The sequence below is a fragment of the Trachurus japonicus genome, chromosome 24 (assembly GCF_045865225.1).
Source record: "Trachurus japonicus isolate A0001 chromosome 24, Traja_1.0".
NCBI lineage: Eukaryota > Metazoa > Chordata > Actinopteri > Carangiformes > Carangidae > Trachurus > Trachurus japonicus.
This window is the reverse complement of record NC_140930.1, coordinates 13,559,373-13,579,326: the sequence shown is the minus strand read 5'-3', so window position 1 is coordinate 13,579,326 and position 19,954 is coordinate 13,559,373. Positions and strand designations below refer to the sequence as shown.

General features: G+C 47.0%; 1 protein-coding gene across 1 annotated transcript in view; it reads right to left on the bottom strand.

The window, feature by feature from the left end:
• Nucleotides 1–19,954, bottom strand: part of fut8b (fucosyltransferase 8b (alpha (1,6) fucosyltransferase)) — a 95,346-nt gene that overhangs the window by 39,263 nt on the left and 36,129 nt on the right. Inside the window, exon 2 of the mRNA XM_085770280.1 lies at nucleotides 4,998–5,630. Coding sequence (XP_085626406.1) covers nucleotides 4,998–5,200 — 203 coding nt within the window. The 5' untranslated portion in view covers nucleotides 5,201–5,630. The remainder of the gene's footprint in view (nucleotides 1–4,997; nucleotides 5,631–19,954) is intronic.

Here is a 19,954-nt window from a genome sequence, read left to right as displayed (position 1 = left end):
ATCTCTATCTACATCAAATCGATTGATCTCGTCATCTCCGTCCTCTGACTGCATCCGCGTTACATGTCTGACACTGTAATTCCAAGTTAAACCGATTGTGAATGCTGCATTCTTTTGCCATCGCGTGCTTTCCACGTCTCGGCAAGACGAGAGAGAGCCGGCTCCGCTCTGAGCCCCCTGCTTGACAGAGATGTCCTGAACACAAGACAGCTCCCACAATGGGGCTCAGTGTGCGTGCGGCAGCAGAACCTTCCCTCGCCGGGGCCTGGGTGCCGGCCAGGTCGATGGGAGTTCAGGTCTTGGAAGCGGTGGCAGCATCTGTTTGGTTGGGATGGAGGAGGAGGGGGAGGGTGGTGGAGGGCTAACACCATTTACAGGATAAATGAGTCCTCTCACTGTTTTACCTTGCGCACCAGCGGACAGTGGCCTTGTTGTATCCACATTGCACGTCAGCTTCAAACATTTTGCATTTACATTTGAATGATGGGGACCCAAATGAGGAAGACATATGCAAACGCAGCATGTGTGGATGGGATTTCGCAAGCACACGTAGCTGGATGCAAAGTGTAAAACACACATACACGAAGGAGAGTAACTGACAGTCAGTGGGGCTGCACCATTAAAGGTCTATTACCCTGGCCTCTACTCTATCTGTCCTGTCATCTGGGTCACATGGTTCTCCACATGAAAATGCTCCTTTGCATTAGGTCAGTGTTCTCTTGCTGGGGCGGCTCTGGGTCAGTTGAGTCTGCTGATTTCACTATCTCACTGATCCATGAACAGTTTGCTGCTCTGGCTTTTATACCACCTAGGTTTTTTTTTTAATGGTAGCGCACAAGGCCAAACATTCCCATCATGTTGGAAGTGAACTGGTGTGAAATAACATATAAAATAGATTAGTGCATTGACTCCAGCCAGTACCCCCATTCCTCCTCATCTCACTTTCCATTTCCTCCTTGCTGCTCTTTACTTTCTGCAGTCCTCATGCCATCCATTACACTCCTCCCTCTCCTCTCTCTTCTTTCCATCCCTCTGTTGGCATGGCTGGGGGGAAGAGGAGGAGATCGATCAGGTCCTCATCGCTCAGCCCAGCTGTCACTCTCGCCCCTCGCTCCCTGCGATGTCACACCATCGGGCTGGCGCGTGTCATTGTCTCCGCGGCAGCCGTTGCTCCCTCGCCTGAGGTGACTGACAGCTGCGGAGAGGGGGCGGAGCCAGACAGACGGGCTGGTTGTGGGCAGCTCGACCCCGCGCTCACCTCTCATTAAAGCTGCTGGGTGAAACCGGTGGGCTGGCACGCCGCCGCCGCCGCCTGTCACTCAAAAAAAAAACCCTCACGGATTGGCCCTGGTGGACCGAACCGCTGGAGCGCATCTGTAGGCCCGACCAGGTGATAACTAATTTGAGTCCGAGTCATTGATTGATGGGTGAATTAATTTCACATGACAATTCCAATCGGACGAAAAACGGCGTGTTCGGCGAAAAAACAGGCAAAACATGATCAGCAGTGTGTGAAGAATCTATTGAGCAGGTTGAATGACTAAATATCTTCATCTTCTCGGCGATGCTACAGAAAATTTGCAATTTGTGATCAAGAAAATCAATATCCTTCACAAACGGCATCGGCATGACAATCGCTGTCTGTTGTAAAGCGAATGAGACATTGTAAACAAGGTGTCTTCAGGTATCTAATGAATGCAGGGCGATGCCGCACACATCCATCATGCGCTGCTGCGGAGCGATGACACTAACCAAGTTAAATCTTACTCTGAATCATAAATCAGCGTCGATGCTGCAGTTCCCGAGCAACAAGTCCATACAGAAGTCTAATAGTGTCAGTTTTATGGGTTTAAATCTCTGTAAGGCCTCTCATAAAAAATGAAAGCACTAATGCGAAGGTTAGGTGCTTTAGATAAAACCTTTATTATCTTATGTCAGTGGGGTTTTTGCAAAAAATAAAAAAGCTCTTTCTGCTTCTTGTAAAACATTCAGAATCATGCTCTCAGCCCCAAAATCTGCACAACTCGTACTTTAGTGAATAGAGTCAGGCGTGCGTTGAGCTGGTCGATCAGTGAGCTAGTGAGTTGTTACATAGTCGGTCAGTCAGTGACAACCTGCAGGCTGGAGCCTGGCCGGGCGCCATGCCTCTGTCAGCAGTTTGGGAGTGAGGCAGAGGAGGAGGAAGCTGAGGAGGGAGTGGGATGAGCGGCAGGAGGAGGAGGAGGAGGAGGAGGAGGAGGAGGAGGAGGAGGGAGGGGCTGGGAGCAGGAATGATGGGCAGCTCACTAACAGCCTTTTTGCGTCTATTAAGGCTCCAGTGTGAGGATGAGATGCTACAGGAGGAAGCGGTGGTGGTGGTGGTGGTGGTGGTGGAGTTCTCTCCTGGGCTTGTATCTGACCAACACACACACACAAAGGCAGAGGACTGAGCGGAGGACGGGCCGGCTCCTGTCTGTGTCGATAGCTCATAGAGCTTAACCCCGGCGAGCCAGTCGCCCGCCTTTTGGCTCGCTGTGGCGGATACTTAGCTGAAGCTTAGAGGGACTGGAGAAGACACAGTAGCGCCGCCCCAGTAAACAACTGTGGAGGCCTCGGTCCCAGATCAACAACCCAACTCAATAACAAGCAACAAGCGCGCAGTGTGTCGGGGACCCATCTGGACACTGGTCGACTGAAAGCCGCGCTTGTTTTTTTATGCCATGAATTCCACCTTTGTTTTTGAGCCAATTTTGAATAATTACAAACGCAAGGGGTTTAATCAGGGACCAGCTGTCTGAAGCAACGCGCGCGCGTGTGCATTTTTATGTTTGTGTGCGTGCCGACGAGGGCCCCGCATCAAAGTGAATCGGGATATCACAGGAGGAGCAGCCATGGCAACATCTGAAGCTCCAGTTCCCGGTTAATATGACGCGCACCAGGACACGCCGCCGCATTCCCCTGCGCACGCACCCGTGTACAGACCCGGCGCTTATGTGTAAAGAGAAACACGGTCGGCGTGCGGAGATAAGAGCACGACCATCTGTCTCTCTGTTACACAGAGCTCCGACGTGTGAAAGACGCTGCGTGCTTAATGGGCTCATGCATTTGTGCTATTGTCTGCCAAAATAACAATAAAATGTGGTGAAGTACTCGACAGTCGATCCATCCATCTATCCGTCCGTCTCCAACGCTACTGAGCTCAGCTTTCCTTTGAAATGTACCTCACACTGGTCTAATCATGTGCTGATTATATTTTCTCAGAAGCTAAAGAAACAATCATCTCTCTGCTGCACTTGGCCATTTTGTTCAAAGTTATTCTCTCTCTGGACTTTGCTGATACTTAAGGTAATGATGCGTTGCACCACAGCATTCTAAGTTCTTCAAAAACAAAAACTATACTGACCAGGCAAGCGAAAGAGGAGAATTAACATTTGTTTGCTCGACTGTGTTTCATGCAGTAATGATGAAAAAAAAAATCAAATGCAAAGAGATGAACCTGTGTTTACAGATCCAAACTGAAAACAATATTCTTCTTTCCTTTATCTTGTCGCCGGATTTGGCAAAAAATTATCGAAGCACCAAGAGCAACTCCACAGTTTGTCCTTCAGATCATCATATTCCTACTAAGTGGATTTGTAGTTGTCTCCAAGTTGTCTCAGTTTTCACAAAGCGAGGTAAGATTTCTTATGTGAAAGCAAAAAAAACTAGTATGCATGCTGTCTCTGGTACCAACATGTATTTGGATACTTTTTCAAAACATTCACAAGTAAAGGGGGAACACAAAAAATATATCTATGTCTAGTGTTTAGGTACCCTTTGTCTAGGGTACCTTTTTAGTGCCAGTATACCTAATAAGCTTAGCAGTAACCCATTAATTTACAGGCCGCTAATTATGTGATAATGTCAAGAAATAGCCAATAAATAACAATTAATTGCGGCATAATGTCTAGAAATAGCCTGGAAATAACAGTCAATTTCATGGTAATGTCAAGAAATGACAATTGATTGTGTAGAAATGGCCCAGAAATAACAGTCAATTGAAAAGGACTTGGTGGAGAAAATGTCTGGCCTTTCCCAAAGAATTCAAAGCATGAATTGAAAAGCATGTCTAATCTTTTGCTGTTATAAAAAAAACCATGACATTACTATGAAATTGACCGTTATTTCTTGGCTATTTCTTGACATTATCACGTAATTAATGGCCTGTAAATTAAAGGGTTACCAGCTTAGCATGTACACACACTTGTACATAAGCTGTCGTCTGTGGACTGTGACAAAATATAGTTTTGTAACTAGAATGTTGACTGTTGTGTTGTGTTGTTATTAGTCACTACTGTATATTGTGGGGCAAATGAAGCCTGTTCATAGAGGGTGTGAAGAAATACTGACATTCCCTAAAAACTCACTAGAACTTGAAAAAAAACATCAAAAACACTTACATGTGTGTATGAAAAGCCTCCTGCAACAACATCTAGAAGGTTTTAAAAAGAAGTTTTTTTTCCATGTCTGATGGTTTTACAGAGTTAAAGGGATAGTTCACCCTAGAATGATATTTCGCTCATTATCAAGCAAGGTTCGCAGCAAGGTTCGCACTGAGACCGACTCGAGTCTCAGTCGGTCTCAGTATCAGTGCGAACCTTGCGCATGCGCGCTGGCAGCGGGAGAGCCGGACAACAGACATAGGAGCTAATGCTACAAACATGCTTGGAATGTGGACTTATTTAATTTTTTTCGGGACAATTACGCAATTTGGGGCTTCAGCACAAGACGGACATTACATACGAGCAGCATGGAGGTATTTGGATGTTTTTTTGTGTGTGTTTTTTTACGAAGAGCTCTGGTGTCCCTTTGCTACCGTGGCATTGAAATGCACTGCTACACCAAGACCCCCTGTAACTCAGAGAAGGGACGGTGGACTCTGAAAATTCTTCCAGCCCTTAGTCAACATGAGGGTGAGTAGATAATGAGCGAAATATCATTCTAGGGTGAACTATCCCTTTAAGAAGCTCAGCCGTTACCTGAGCGATTCGGCCATGCGCCGCAGGTCTTCATTCTGCTGCTTGAGCCGCTCCAGCTTGGCCAGGATCTTGGAGAGCTCCCGGCTGGACCGCTCCGGGTGCTCGCTGTCCCTCACCAAGTGACCGCCGATGTAGAAGAGGAGCGTGCCCCAGGCCAGCAGCACCAGGGTAATCCAACGCCACGAACCCGCCCAGGGCCGCATGGTTCAACCACGCCCCCCCACACGTAAATGCCTCTCGGTGTGCCTGTCCACCCGCCGACCCGCCGGCACTGCCTGCCGGATGTGCGCGCACACGCTCTGTGCCTCGTCACCACAAGTGCCACAGTGCCAAACTTGGCATCGGCATCTTCGCAGGGATGGTAAGACGGTGAACGACGGATGATGAGGGCGATGTGTGCTCTGTTGTAGATCAGGAGTGTGTAAAGAAGAAAAAAGGCAGCGGGTGTTTCTCCAGAGATCAGCTTTAGCCTCTCCTGTGGGTGCTAAAGCATGGCTGGCGTGCTAAAACGTCCGCTGGAGTCCTGATTGGCGTCTTCTCCCCTCCGCCCAGCTCCGGGTCGACCAGTCTGTCCAACACCGTCCTGCTGTTTCCTTCCAGTCCCACGGGATTCTTTTTTATTACAGTCGCATCCTGTTGAAACAAAGAAAAACGCAGGGGTTAGTTCTCCTTTGCAAATACTTTCATGTGCTTGTTGGTCAAACAGAAGCGAATTAAACGCATCATCGCGGGGCTGGGACGGCCAGACCGCTTGACATATATTACAAAGCGCAAGACGTGGGCTCATACGGCACCGTACGGACGGCGGGGAGCGCAGTTGCAGACGGACAGACAGACAGAGCCGAGATGCTGCTGACTGGTCCCGACATTACCCTGTCTCAGCAGCAGCCTACAGGATTGATCAGCATGACACTGCAATTTGCATTTACATAGTGATGTGCAGTCCCTGAGCTATGCTGCATTGCTGTCGAGGCAGGACGGGGATGTTCCACTTTCCACGTCCTGCCTGCTTGCACATTACACACAGACACACGCTCGTACTCTCTCTCACACACACACACACACACACACACACACACACACACACAGTAGTCTCTCAGAAGCTCTTACACTTAACAGAGGCCACCACTGAAAAAAGAATATGTGCTTTTTCATTTCCTCAGCATCCCACACCGCATCCTTGACCACAGCCTATCATGACTCTTTCTCTCTTTTTAGTTAAAGCCCTGGCAGTCAGTGGATTTGTTTGGAGGCGACTAAATCCCACAAAGTTCTCACAGAGTGTTTCCCGCCTTCCCAAATACCGGCTGCCACCGCCGCCGCCGCCGCCACCATCCCCGTCCCCGACCCTCCTGTGACACAGTGCAACATTGTCAAGGTGATAGGGCGAGCAGCACGACGGAGCAGGGAGAGCGAAAAAATCCCTGGATCATCACTTCCCTTCATCCCGAGGCAGTGGAGGAGACTGATGGACGCGTGCCGGGTTTATGAAGCGACCTTCGCTGTCAACTCCCCCCCCCCCCCCCTTAAACCCTCCCACCCCGCAACAAAGCCCTGCCACGCAAGTGAGACTAGTCGTGTGATGAGATGAAGACTGGCAGGTGTGTGTGTGTGTGTGTGTGTGTATGTGTCTATGATCTGTGAGTGTGTACCCTAGCTCACTGGAATTATGCCAAGCATCTTAAGACTTTCTGTGTGAGTGGTGGTGTTGGTGTTGGTGGTGGGGTGGGGTGGGGGCAGAGACGGGTGGAGGGTGGATGATGTGTTGGATGGATGGATGGATGGGTAGGGGGTTGATTGACATGTTGCGGTGGCGTCTCCGGTGTTTCTGCCTGCGAGCGTTCAAGACAAGAGGAAAGTCTTCCTGCTGGGGTTCGCCATCGCCTGGCAGCACAGAAGTAGGTTAACAGTAGCTCATCATGTTTACCGTGGCAGGATGGTTGATAAGTGAGACATAAAAAAGGTGCTGTGTGCTGTAAAGAAAGGGAAAAAAATATATAACGCAGGAGACTGTGCGTGTCTGTCTGCTGCAGACCGGTCGGCTGAGATCACCGGATACAACAATGAGGCGCAAACTTCTTCTCCCTCATTTCTTATTGAATGATGTGGGATTAGTGGAATCTGTGCAGACGTTCCTTCCCTGTCAGTGCTCCTGTTGTGACTAACCCAGGTTGACACATGGGTTGCTCCTCTTTATGCATGCAGCACGGAGGATGTGCTGAGCTGTGTTTTATTATGGAAAATAAGAGCTGCTGGAGGGTAGCACTCCACCAGCTAATGCGCGGCCGGGACTGTACTAAAAAGGGCCGGCTGCAACAACTCTTGTCACTGTGTTTGAGGAGCCATAATGAGGTTTGTGTTCAGCAGACTAAAACTGATAAATACAAAATAGTAGGATAAGGCGACGAGCGACCGCCGCCAAATCGGATATGGAGAGGGGGGAAAAAAAAAATTCTGGAGATAGCACTTCTGGCTAGTTCTGCTTATACTTCAAAGTCAACCCGGGCTTAAATATTTTACCAGGACGTTAATAGAGCATTGGGGAAATTAACGTGGACAGCTTGAAGTTAATGGTCTACCCAGGACACTGTGATATCACTCAGAGTAATAGAGATAAAAGCGAAATGTTGTTGTACACCTATATACAACGAGGACAATAAAAGCAAAGCGAAGGTCTGTTTATTTCTCAGGAACAGCACTTTAGCAGCTGCGTAGTGTCCCCCATGGCTCCAGAGGGATTGGTACAAAGTCTGAGAAAATAACCCTCACCATATCGTCAGGTTTATCTCCAGTTAGGCAAATATTTGACAGAAAACCTGGAATTCAAAAAGGCAGAAAAATAGGCTAATAAAATATTCTGTTGAACGACGTTATGGGAATATTTAGCACCCGGCTTGACTCAAGAGTCAGGAACTCTCACGCTCGGCTGCTTTGATTCTAACTTTCTCTTGATTTTTTTTTTCAGGGCCACACTAGATACAAATATATATATATATAGTGCTCCCTTTAATAGCTTTACAATACAGCGTTAGCATAGCATTCTCCACAAGGTCAGGGGGAAAAAAAGATCAGCACAGTCGGATACAAAAGGCTGAGCACATTGTAAAAACACCTGTCACACTGAAGGTCAGAAATGTTCAAAAGAGTTCAAATCAATCAATCAATAAAACTACAGCAAAAGCAAACTCACTGTAATGTTTTAGTCTGGGTTAGGGATGCACATGATTAACCGTTTAAAGGGCATTTCCAGTCGTAATCAGTATTTACCTCGGATATCAGGTCACCTATGATCAGTTCATTTCATACCATCCATACTCCAAACTGCAGCGTGTGGACGTTTATATTCATTTTTGTTCAAGAATCTACGACTGGAAAAGCCCTTTCACTGTTAACAAATAAAAAGAACTTTGACAGATTAATACTATTGGTTAATTTCTTTGTTTTTATTAGCTACTTTCACACATTAGCTCCTTATTTCGCAGCAAAACGTTACACAGGAGGACTGACAGTATGTGCCAGTTATGCAGCGCAGTCCTGATGAGGGAAGGTCAGATAATAAATGTAGCCCAGACGGACATAGATGTGCATCATCTGTAACAATGGCGCTGCTAAAAAAAAAAAAAGAAAGAAAGAAAAAAAGGATCGCTCCCGATCACCCTGTTTTAATCTTATCGGTTAATAATCGTTAACGGGCGTCTGTTATCGGTCATAAAAACAGTTCAAAATGGGCATCCCTAGTCTGGGTTGTAAAACAGTGCGAGCTAATCTGCTCACATGACCGGGAGCACCGGGAGTCAGCGGAGGTCAGGTAACACAACCTGGGATCACCCACTTCCAATTGAACAATCATTATCACATAGACGTCCTCCTCCACCCTCGGAGCGCACAACCCCTGACGGATTATCGGTTAATTCTGTTTGAAAATGAAAGTCGCCTTTACCGACTGCACACAATGGCGATTATGAAACCCAGTCAATGGCTCCAGAAAATGAGTGGAAAAAAAGGTTTCACTGCTCATTTTCTAACATGCCTTTCAGCTCGGCCTTGGATGTGATGGAGTGGCAAAGGAGCGGAGAAACCCTCACGGTCCCTTCATTCAGCGGCTTCACACCGCTTGTGTTTCACAAAGTTAAAGAATGGAGACGCCTGTTTAGCCGCGTGTCAGTAGAAAGTGGTCTGATTAACGAGAAAATGATACTCTGCTATAATTTATTCCACTGATGGAGATCTGAGTGTAATATTCCAGCAGAGATATGGCCCAGTGTGAGCCCGGCGCTCAGGATGTCTGCATTTCCTCTAACCCCACACATCTGCCCTCCAGTTGTCATGAATAGAGGGCTACATAAATAATGGAAATTATAATAACGTCAGTTAAATAAAAAAATAAAGGTTCCCCACTGTGGCACAATCATTTCTTAGTTGGACTGTGTGACAGATGTGCTGACAGTGGGGTTTTAGAGACGTTAGTCATATAGCGCCTCTTTTTTTAATTTTTAATTCTACTTTCTTCCACGAAGCCCCTCCTCTGTTACCCTGCAAGAATAGTGGGAATATGATTGCGAGGACAAAATTAAATATGTGCCTGCTTGGTTTTGAATGTGCAGAGCTCTGGACTGAACAAGTGGACCCGCTCTGTTCACGATGGGAGCACTTGTCTTCACCACCTACACACTCCACTCCCCTAATCTTCCTCTCAACCTTGCGTTTCTAACACCATCATTCATCGTCAGTGCCCTTCACCTTGCTGTCACGGCAACCGAGCAGGCTCGGGCCGGTAAAGGCTGGAGCGGGTTTGTATGTGAAAGAAAAAAAGAAAAAAAAAAAAAAACCACAGGGGCGAACTGTCACCGCCGTCACACAATGCCCCGGCGCTGCGGCAGCGACTGAGGAGCCTGAGGGGTCAAGCAGAGATGACCTGTTTTCAGTCCTGCTGGTGAGCCTTCAGCGTGACTCAGGCCGCGGCAGAGGTCATCTATCAACGGGCTGCAGGTCTCCAGGCGGCGAGCGCTGCGATGAGGTCCGCCACTGAATTATGCATGGAGCTTGGCTAAGGACGGCTCCCATTACACCTACACCACCACTTCTGCCCGAGGACAACCAGGAGGAGGCCCCCGGGGGCCGCATGCAGCACAGTGTGGTTCATGTTATGGCATGTAGTGTGGCAGCAGAGAGATGATGCGTGTGTGTGGAAACCAGGTAGGAGGAGATCAGGGCGCTAATGCAGAGCTGTGTTGGAAAAAACGCCGATGGGGGAAAAAAAAAACATCTCTATTTGTCTTGCAGAAACATCTATTTGACATATAACAAATGTTACCTACAACTGGACGGCAGGTTTGTTTGAATTTTCCACAGATCTATTCCTTTAAGGGATAGTTCAACATTTTGGCAAATTGGCCCATTGCCATAATTCCAATAGTCAAAGCAGTAGGTTTGTTACCTTTAATTGTCGGTGCAAGCTATTCTTTAGAACAGCGGAGCAGAGCCGCGAGCTGCTCAGAGCTACGCTATGGAGGCTCATGGGATTTCTTGGTTTTCCTCACCTAACTCATCAAATACACAATCCAACAACTCCAAAACGCTCTGGTGGACAAGTTGTGACCTGCACATTCACCATGCTATGAGATAATGATGGAACGTTACGAGACAGAGTTGTTTTAGAGGTAAATTCATGCAAAACCGCCGATGCGTGTCACATCGGGGGCAGTTTTTTTGGCAAGAAGCGTACTGGCCTTCTGAAATAAAACTTTGTGTCACGTAAGATTAAATCATCATCTCACTTCCCTTCACTGATCGACTATCAGTCGCTGTGGCTCTACGCTGCGGCCACAGTGGGTTTCCTCTTTCACACTGGTGGACGACATATAAAACAGTCCGCTCAGCCATGGCTTGTGGAAAACTGTAAAACACATAAAAGTTTGATATTTAATATTTATTTATTTGGTAAGTGACCATGGTATAAGTGGGAAAATGCCATCATGAATTATTAATGGACGATGCAGAGACTTGAATGATGCGAAGCAGGTTATCCCTTACATAAAGACTGGTCTTCTTTTTGCATATTCCATTTGACTCAGTCTGTTTGTGAGCTGTATAAATACGCAACATCTGTTTGGTGACACTTCCTGCTCCGCTCACTCTCATCGGCCATTGCGGTTATTTCCGTCAGCAGCGGCCCGATCGGAGGCAGAGCTCACGGTTCGAGATGTAGAGTGGAGTGCAGGCTCCGACTGGACTGAGAGCAGTAAAATAATCGCACTGACACAACACACTTGAGGATTATTTGGACAAATAATCTTTTGTGACAAGCTTAAAACTGAGCCATGTCTACCCCCCGATCACTGGGGAGGACAAATCAGACCCAAAATCGGGCCTAAAAACCGTGTGGTGTGTTGCCAGCATAAATCAGCTTATGAGAACAATGCAGGAAGCAGCTTGCAGGTGTCTGAACCACAGAAAGGCAACAAGAGAAACATCAACTCCGACTCTGGCAGCAATTTTTAACCATTATTTATCCGAGGGATGTTTTCTGCTGAGCGAGCCGTTCTGCAGAAACAGCCTTCTTTCTTTGTAGCCATAAAGCTTCACTAATTTCACCCCGATGGTTGCATAGTGCAGCCAGAGTTTCCTGTAAATGGTCACTGAGCTGCTCTTCTGGTTATTTTCTCAGCTGGCCTGGAGGTTGCATCCAGCGACCTCTCAGCCCTTTGGCCTCGTTCCCAGGAGAGAGAGAGAGATCACACCACAGTGTCAGGGACACGGGGTTGACGCATTTCAAATAAAAAGTATCACAAACACAAACAAAAGACACTGTTGTGCATCCAAGAAACACAATGACAGGGTGCGACACTTGTAACTTGTACCTGTGGTATCTGACCTTTATTTATTCCCAAAAAAAAGCAGCAGCGACGGACGAGAGAAAAAGACACAAACCTGAAATTTTGCCCACCCCTGCCATTTGCGATTAAATGAAAAAAAAAAAAAAGTTAACATTAAATTTTCAGCGTGACTCTGTGATTCTTTTTTTTCCCTTCGTCTCATCAATATGAATATCAGCAAACATCTGACTCACTCAGCAGCAGCAGAGTGCACCCACCACCAGCGCTCCCTTTTTGCTTCTCGCTTGGCTCAGAGCCGAGATGCAGAGACTCCCTCTGCTTCTTTTTTTTTTTTTTTTGGTGGTGGTGGTGGTGGTGGTGGGGGGGGGATGCACACCTCCAGCGTTTTCAATGCACGTGTGTTTCCCTGTCTGGGTGTGTGAGGGGTGCACACGGACACACACACATGGAGACAGACAGACAGACAGACAGACAGACAGAAACCTACAGCCTGACACACATACAGGAGAGTGGTGAATATTTCATGAGCTGCTGTTTACTTCACAACAATTCTAAGCTGAATGTGCAGGAATCCATTAACTTAGGCTAAATGGCAGAGAGAAAGCCTGGCGTGGGGACAAGCGTGGGGGAAAGAGAAGAAAACAGATGGCGAGCCGGGAGAGTAAAGGGCATGACGCACAAAGTTAACTGCGATGGGGTTTTAATACGTACACATAGAAAAGGCCCGTGGCTAACACCTAGTGCACCGAGGTCGTGTCGTCAGAATTGTTTATGGGAATTTGGGGCGGTTCACATCCTGAGGGAGAGTTTAGCTTTTACAATTAGGGAGAATTGCAACCGAGGAGCTTTTAAAAACGGATTCTGACATTGTGTTGAGTCTGTAAAGGTGTCTGTTTTTGTGTAAAACAAATAAGCAGAACTGAAATGAAATAAAGAATTATCCATACAGCGAGGGATCCTTTGAAACAGTGTTTAGTCCTTTATAAAAGCAGATTATACAGCGGAGGTTAAATGGATAAATACTGTGAAATGTGTGGGGAAAATGACTGGTTTCCTCTTAAATCTAGTCTGATGTTTAATTGGGGTGGTGAGGGTTATACTGGGTGAATTAGGACTCGTGTCTTTTCTAAGGTTCTGGCTGCAGTCCTGCACTGGGAGGAGTTCAGGGGAGTTAAAAAAAACAAAACCTTAATTTATACTAAAACCATCAATTTGCATAATGGAAATCCAATAAGAGTATTTCAGCGGGTTTTCTGTTCTGTTGCATTAATAAATAATGCGAACAAACATTTTGTCATTAAGATATATTTGACTGGGAGATATTTTACAGCTGAGGAAGAAGTAAACACTAAGAGGGAATATAAATGTTAAATAACAAATTAAGTAATAGCACACATTGTATATTGAGAAAAAGGTCAATCATGCATAATAGAAATGGGTCAAATGGGCTGTTTGCTGCTTTGCAATTTGTTCTTGTGTCTGCAAACATGCACCTCGAGTAGGAAACGACTCCCTGGCCACAGACTGGCTCAGATGTCATTGGATTTGTTAAAGTGATTAATTGCGGGAAATTTCACACCACCAAAATACAATATCAACCACGGCAGGTTTTGGCTTATTAGCTTATCTTGTTACCGAATCTCCAGAGAGGGGAGCTCACGTCAAATTGCAGCTTTGTTATCTCAGTTTACATGATCCATATTTTTTACAAACGGTGTTTTTATCTAATCACCACGACAAACACTAAGTTGGCAAACAACCTGGGAACTCTGTGGCCACGGGATACAAATGTACCGCACAAAAGGCAGTAGGCAGGGAGTCAACAGGGCACTGAGCAACTTTCTACCCAGGAGCCACTTAACATGTCGATTCAGCTGTGCAGATAAAGCAAATCAAAACGGCCGATGTAACAATCCGACTCTAACAGAGTGCGATTTGGACACAGAGTGTGAGAATCGAATGTTTGTTAGCTCTTTTTAAAGGCACGCTTGGGTAACACTTTATAATGAGTACACACTATTAAGCATTAAATACTGAATTCATCATTTATGACACATGAATACTCATTAGTATGTAGTTTATAAACACAGGGTTAAGCATTAACTGTAATGTTAGAATGTAAACTACATACTAATGAGTATTCATGCGTTATAAATTAAGAATTCAGTATTTATTAATGCTTAACTAATGCTTAACAGTGTGTACTTATTATAAAGTGTTACCTGTGCTTGTATTTCATCAAACGTCTGAGAAGGTTCCCCACCCACACACACATACACACACTTTAGCGGGCCCCACCTCATCGCAACTTTGGGATTAAGTCTCGCAGAAGTGGCTAAAGGTCTCAGAGAAGTTTGCAGCCGCGCAACCGCTGAGCCCGCTGTAGCTTGGCATTCAGTATCAGAGCTAAGCACACAGCCTCTCCTTCAAGGTTATCTCTGTGGAGAATTCGCTGACAGCAGGATACACGCGCAAGCGCATTTCACACGTGCACGCGCACTCACATGGTGACACAAAGATAGGTACCCATACCCACACACACACACACACACACACACAAACACAACAGCACACAACTCTCTGGCTCTGGGTGCAGTTTGTTTGTGCCGGTGGTTTATGCAAACACGTTTTTAATTGGGATGGAGGGACATGTGATTAGCAGTAAAAAAAAAAAAAAAAAAAAGAAGGACCAATCGTTCTTGTGTTTTATGACTTTTTATGTTCGCATAAAAAACCACGGACCTGGGCGGAGGCCCCCACCTGCCAACCCAATCTGTCTCCTGACGAGTGAAGGTGGATCTCAGTGCTCAGACGCGGTCAAGGACGGGGATGTAAATTTGCCGTGTCAGTGAGGGTGATGAACTGGTTTTGCATCAGTGTGCGTGCTTGTGTGCGTGCTTGTGTGTGTGAAAGAGGGAATAAGGGAAAAGAGCAGTAGTCAATGCCACTCAAGCAGCAGCATGTATCATGCCTGGAGCAGAGGACATTAAGTGTCAGTGTCTGTGTGTGTGGGTGTGTGTATGTGTGTGTGAGTTTGACTGAGGGTTTGTTTGGGGATGGGAGGGTTGCAGGAACTAAGCATCATTACAAAGTAACTGATCATTTACTTTATGCACAGCAGTGTGGAGCAACACAATCCTCCGAGACAGGCCGACCGTGCACCGCTGCGACGAGCCCTGACCGTCATTATTTGTGAGAAACAGAAAAGGGGAAGCTCAAGGTCTGTGTTATCCATCTACCTTCAGCTCTATTGCTGCTGCTCACATCCGCGCACACACAGACACACACAGACATACACATACTTCCTGTCTGCTCCGGTTTCTGTTCCTCGTAATGAGTCCCAATGACGGCTGACCTTTCACGGCCTGGGGTGCCAGGGACAAGCACGGGAGGTGGAGGTAGGGGCAGCGGAGCAGGAGAAAGAGGGGTAGGTGGGTGGGTGGGTGAGGGGGGGCTGTCGTGACCCCATACAGAGGGTGCCAACCTCCATTCAGTCACTTTTAAAGAGGCCTAACGAGTGACTGAATACGCGGCAGAAAGGGAAAGGGAATAATAGGAGAGCATCAGCGGTTGGGGAGGGAGGAGGAGGAATAAAGAGGACAGGGAGAGGGAACGGCTACTGTTACACGCCGCTAAATTGTGTGATTTTTATCATCTGAATATGCGGTGACGCATAATGTGATACGCCTGGATCCACTGAATATGGATTTTGTTCAGATTACAATCAGACCTTTGAAACGAGACTTGGAAGTGGTCAGGCTCACATTGTGATTACAGTTCTATGTAATTTGGCTGCAGTCCACAATGAGCACTAGATGAGGCGGGGGGAAAAAGGTGGCTGAAAGTGTAACACACACACATACACACACACATGCATAAATATATATACACAAATTATATTTTCAGGTTTCAGGTTGAATGTGGATGCACAGCTGTGTTTCACTTTGTGATACGGTGTCAAAAATCACACCAAAATGGACTAAAAGTGGAGGTCTGGCAGGAAAGCAAAGGGGAGGGGAGGGTCAGAAATGGCAGCACAGTGAGAGCAGACAGAGAAGGAATGTGTCTGAGGCTGAAGCCAGTGTTTAGGGGACACCAGCCGCAGAGGACGACAGCGAGAAAAATTGTCCTGAGCTCCTATCGCAATCTCCCAATAAAAGCGGAGATTGACGAGAACAGGGGGCTCGGCGGTCTCTTGTGCAATAAGTCCACGTTTCCAACACAATAAGCAGCGCAGCCTCTTCCCCAGAATAAAAAAAAAAAAGAAAGAAAAAAAAATCCACCTCACTCATCTTCTGCGACAGAATTTACCGTCAGTGGTTAACTCCTATTATAACCTGGCTCAGGGCAAGAGTGGCCCTCTCCCCTGGCTGAGGCTTGAATGATAAAGTCATGTCTGTGGAGGGAGAGAAAAGATGGAGAGGAGGAGGAGGAGGAAGAAGAGGATGAGGAGGAGGCGATGGAAGACTGAGAACAAGGACGAGGAAAAAGTAAACAGCGCTAGAAAGCCTGGACAGCAAGAACACCCTGAGAAAAATAGTCATAGAGAACAACAAAGGCGGCGAAGGGGGGGGATAATAAAAAAATAAAAAAAGTAGTGTGCTAGGAAAAGTGGGAGCCAGGGAGGTGGTAATCGGAAGAAAGATGGCGGCTGCAGACACGAAGACAGAGGGGGGAGAATGAAGAGCGTTCCCCCCAAGGGGCTGGAGTCCTGACTAATACAGAGAAGGAGTTTCTATAAACAGCAGTAACACACACCGCTCCCACCCATCCATCGCTCTCTGCTACATTACCTCCCTCCTCTTGTCTGCAACCCCTGGCTCCTTTTGCTCTGTGACCTTAAATCCCCCACACTGCCAAAAAAAAAGACGTCAGCAGTAACAAGTGACAAATTTATTTATCCTCCGTTCGGCCTGATATTTTTTTTGGTCCTGCGACGATGCAGAAGAAGAAGCTTCCAGAGGAGGAGGAGGAGGAGGAGGAGGAGGAGCGATGGCTGCAGGAGGAGGCTGTTTGCAAGATAACTTCTTCCGTCTTGACGTAAAGCAGCTTTCCATAGATTTAGGAACGTCAGCCGGTTTGAAGAACGCGCCGCACACAAACCAAACTCCATCGTTGTGTTGATTTGTTGTCAGACTAAACATTCGAGTCCCCACATTCCCCGTCCCCTCAGCTGTGATCTTTCCTTCCTTCTCCACGTCCGCTCTCCACCTCTGACCTTCCACCTTCCTCCAGGTGCTCCAGTCCCCCCGACTAACCCTGCACTCCAGAGACACGCATGTGAGACGAAATGAAACCTCGAAAAAAACTGCCCCCACAGCTGCATGCATCGGTCCGTCTGGATTGGCCCTGTGATGGACTGGCGGCTTGCATGAATAAATGTTCGAGCGGACTAGGAAATTAATAATTGACTAGTTGAGATGGGTGTGTGTTTTTTTTTTTTGTGCCACACTCCCGCCTGGCTGCATCCGTGCCGCTTGTCCTCTTCTCAACTCTCTCAAAAAGCTCCGCTCCCCCCACTACACTACCGCTTTCACTCCGGCCCGCTGACTTCCTCTTAACTCCATTTGCTCTTCCTCATCTTTGCCGATTTTTTTGTTCGAGCTTTGACATTTAAACCCAAAACCCACCGGGGACCCCGGCTGGATCAAGACCTGGGTAAGCTCATGTTGAATTTTCCCCATTTAATTGCTTTGCTTTAGATCATTTTTGGATTGTTTGAAAATGTTAGAATACGCTCCCCGCCCCCCTTCCTCCTCCTCGCTTAAAATGATGAGTAATGACTTAGCGACGGCGGTGAGATTGGATTTGAGTGAGTTTGTCTGCAGATGTACCGAAGTGGAGTCTGGGACGGCGGCTGGAGTCTTGTCCCTCCGCTGAAGCAGCCTGCACGCGTCACAACACAAGCCATATTGACAGAACTCCTCGTCCCCGTCAGGTTGTGTTTTCTGCTTGGGGTCCACACTTGTTCGTTCGCCTGACTTCTCCTCCTCCGTCTCCTCCGCTCCTGCTCTGTGTGTGTGTGTGTGTGTGTGTGTGCTCAGCCAATCAGCTTCCGCTCCACTGCCCCTTCCACTCGATGTGCCCTGTTTGTAAGTCTTTTATATTAATGTATAGATCGCGTAGCTCTTCCATGTGCACGCCAACACTCGCAGGAGATTTTGGTTTGTTTATTCTTTTGTTTTTTGGGGGATTCTTTTTGTTTTTGGTGGGGGATGCAGCACCGCAGCGACGGCCTGGTTTTATTTCAGCAGTTCAACAAGAGTTTATTCTGGTGTTGTAGGAAAAACAATCCTGTCATCACAACTGAAGGCTTTCTGCCTTGCTGGAGAAACTAACTACGCTACATTCACAACATGCAGCCTTGATCTGCCTGACTTGGATATACTGTCGGTTGTTAGTGTAATGAAACTGACAATTACAGGCTACAGTGCAAACATTCCCTCTGCGGCTTTTCATAACCAGAGGCTTTTTTTAAAGTGTAGTCATTTGGGTTTGGCCCTTAAATGCCTCAAGTGTGCATTCCTTCCAAAGAACAATAAAAGAGACACAACAATCATTGCATAAAAAAACAAAACCCTACCTCCGCTGCAGGGGATGAACTTCCTTAAATGCTATTAAATAGAAATAGCGGCACTGCATTTTCCCTGACCCCTATTAATGGAGGAAGAGGGGGGAAAAAACCTCTCTACATACAACCTGCCACTAAACAGGACCTGTTGCTCAAATCACATAAAAGAGGAACTATGCAGGATTTGTAGCTTAACTATGCTACGTTTTTACCTCAATTAAACAGTTTTGTAGTAATTGTGATGGTTTAATAAATGGCTTAACTTGTTACGAGGGACAATGGAGGCTCTTTAGTCTCTACCTTCCATGTGCGTGTTGTGTCTCTTGGCTGAAAACCAGCCTTGCAAGATCGGGGCCGCCGCCCCGGTGTCCAAGCTCTCATCTCTGTGGCACCGCGTCACAAAGGCGCCCAGTAACCCGTAATCTCTTGTTAATGACAGATTAGACTACACAAATATGCACGTTGTAACATTGTATATATAACGTTATCTACCGCTCTATTGATTTGATTTCTCGCCAGCTTTGTTGTAAACAAATGCACATGGCCAAGTGGAGGGTTAGCAAAACAGCGGAAAAGCGACCGGACTTCCATAGTTCCTCTTTCCTCAGCAGATTGGAAAAAAAAAAAAAAAAACTCAATACAGTGTGCCAAGCTAGTGGGAACACCCAGCTGATGCAATCACATGAGCAAACACATTCCTACCTCATACCTCACCTATGAAAGAAGGAGATGTGATTATCAGCAGTTGCTGTAAACAGGTGCGTTTCTTTTCCCTGCCTACACCTCCCTTCTATCCTGTGCAGGGTGCAGGCACTGCCGAGGCCTTGTTAGCGCTCGGTTAAAAGCCAGAGCAGGATTTCTACACAACGTGACTTTTGTAGAAGCTCAAAGTGAAGGGAGAGACTAAACACTTCAACTGCTGGCGGAACATTTCGATCCAACTGGGAGCAGCTGCATCCTTGTTGCAATAACACACCAACACACTTCAGCAAACCCCCACCGCCACCGCCGCCGCCACTGCCGCCCTCCTCTGTTCGTGAGGATCAGTCAAGTAACAACCTGTTGGGGGTGGGTGGGTGGGTGGGTGACCCCTGTGAATCTGACAGCTACAACAGCAGCATTACATGTACATAATCGTACACGTGCGTCTTAAACATCGGCGCTGACACCGGTCTAGACGACATCAATCTTCCTTCCCTCTTTTTGTTTCCCCTCCTCATTTGTCGTTTCTTCAGTTCCCTTGTGCAATGACTGGGCTTCCACCCCTCCCACCCCCCCCCTCGTTTGCTCGCAGCTCCTATTCTCAGAGTGTGTAACCATCCAATGCGCACAGCTGTCATGTGTCTGATGAAAGCGGTGTGACTGACACTCATTGTTCAAGATTGAATATGCATTTCTCCCTCCAGGACTGACGCATGCCAAATGAAGGACATTCCCCTGATTGATGGCATCTATTTATAATAGAGCGCTCTCCCTCTCTCCTCTCACTCTCGTTATAGTCTCTCTTATTTCTCTCAGTCTGCCACGCTGACCTTTGACAGGCCCTGAAC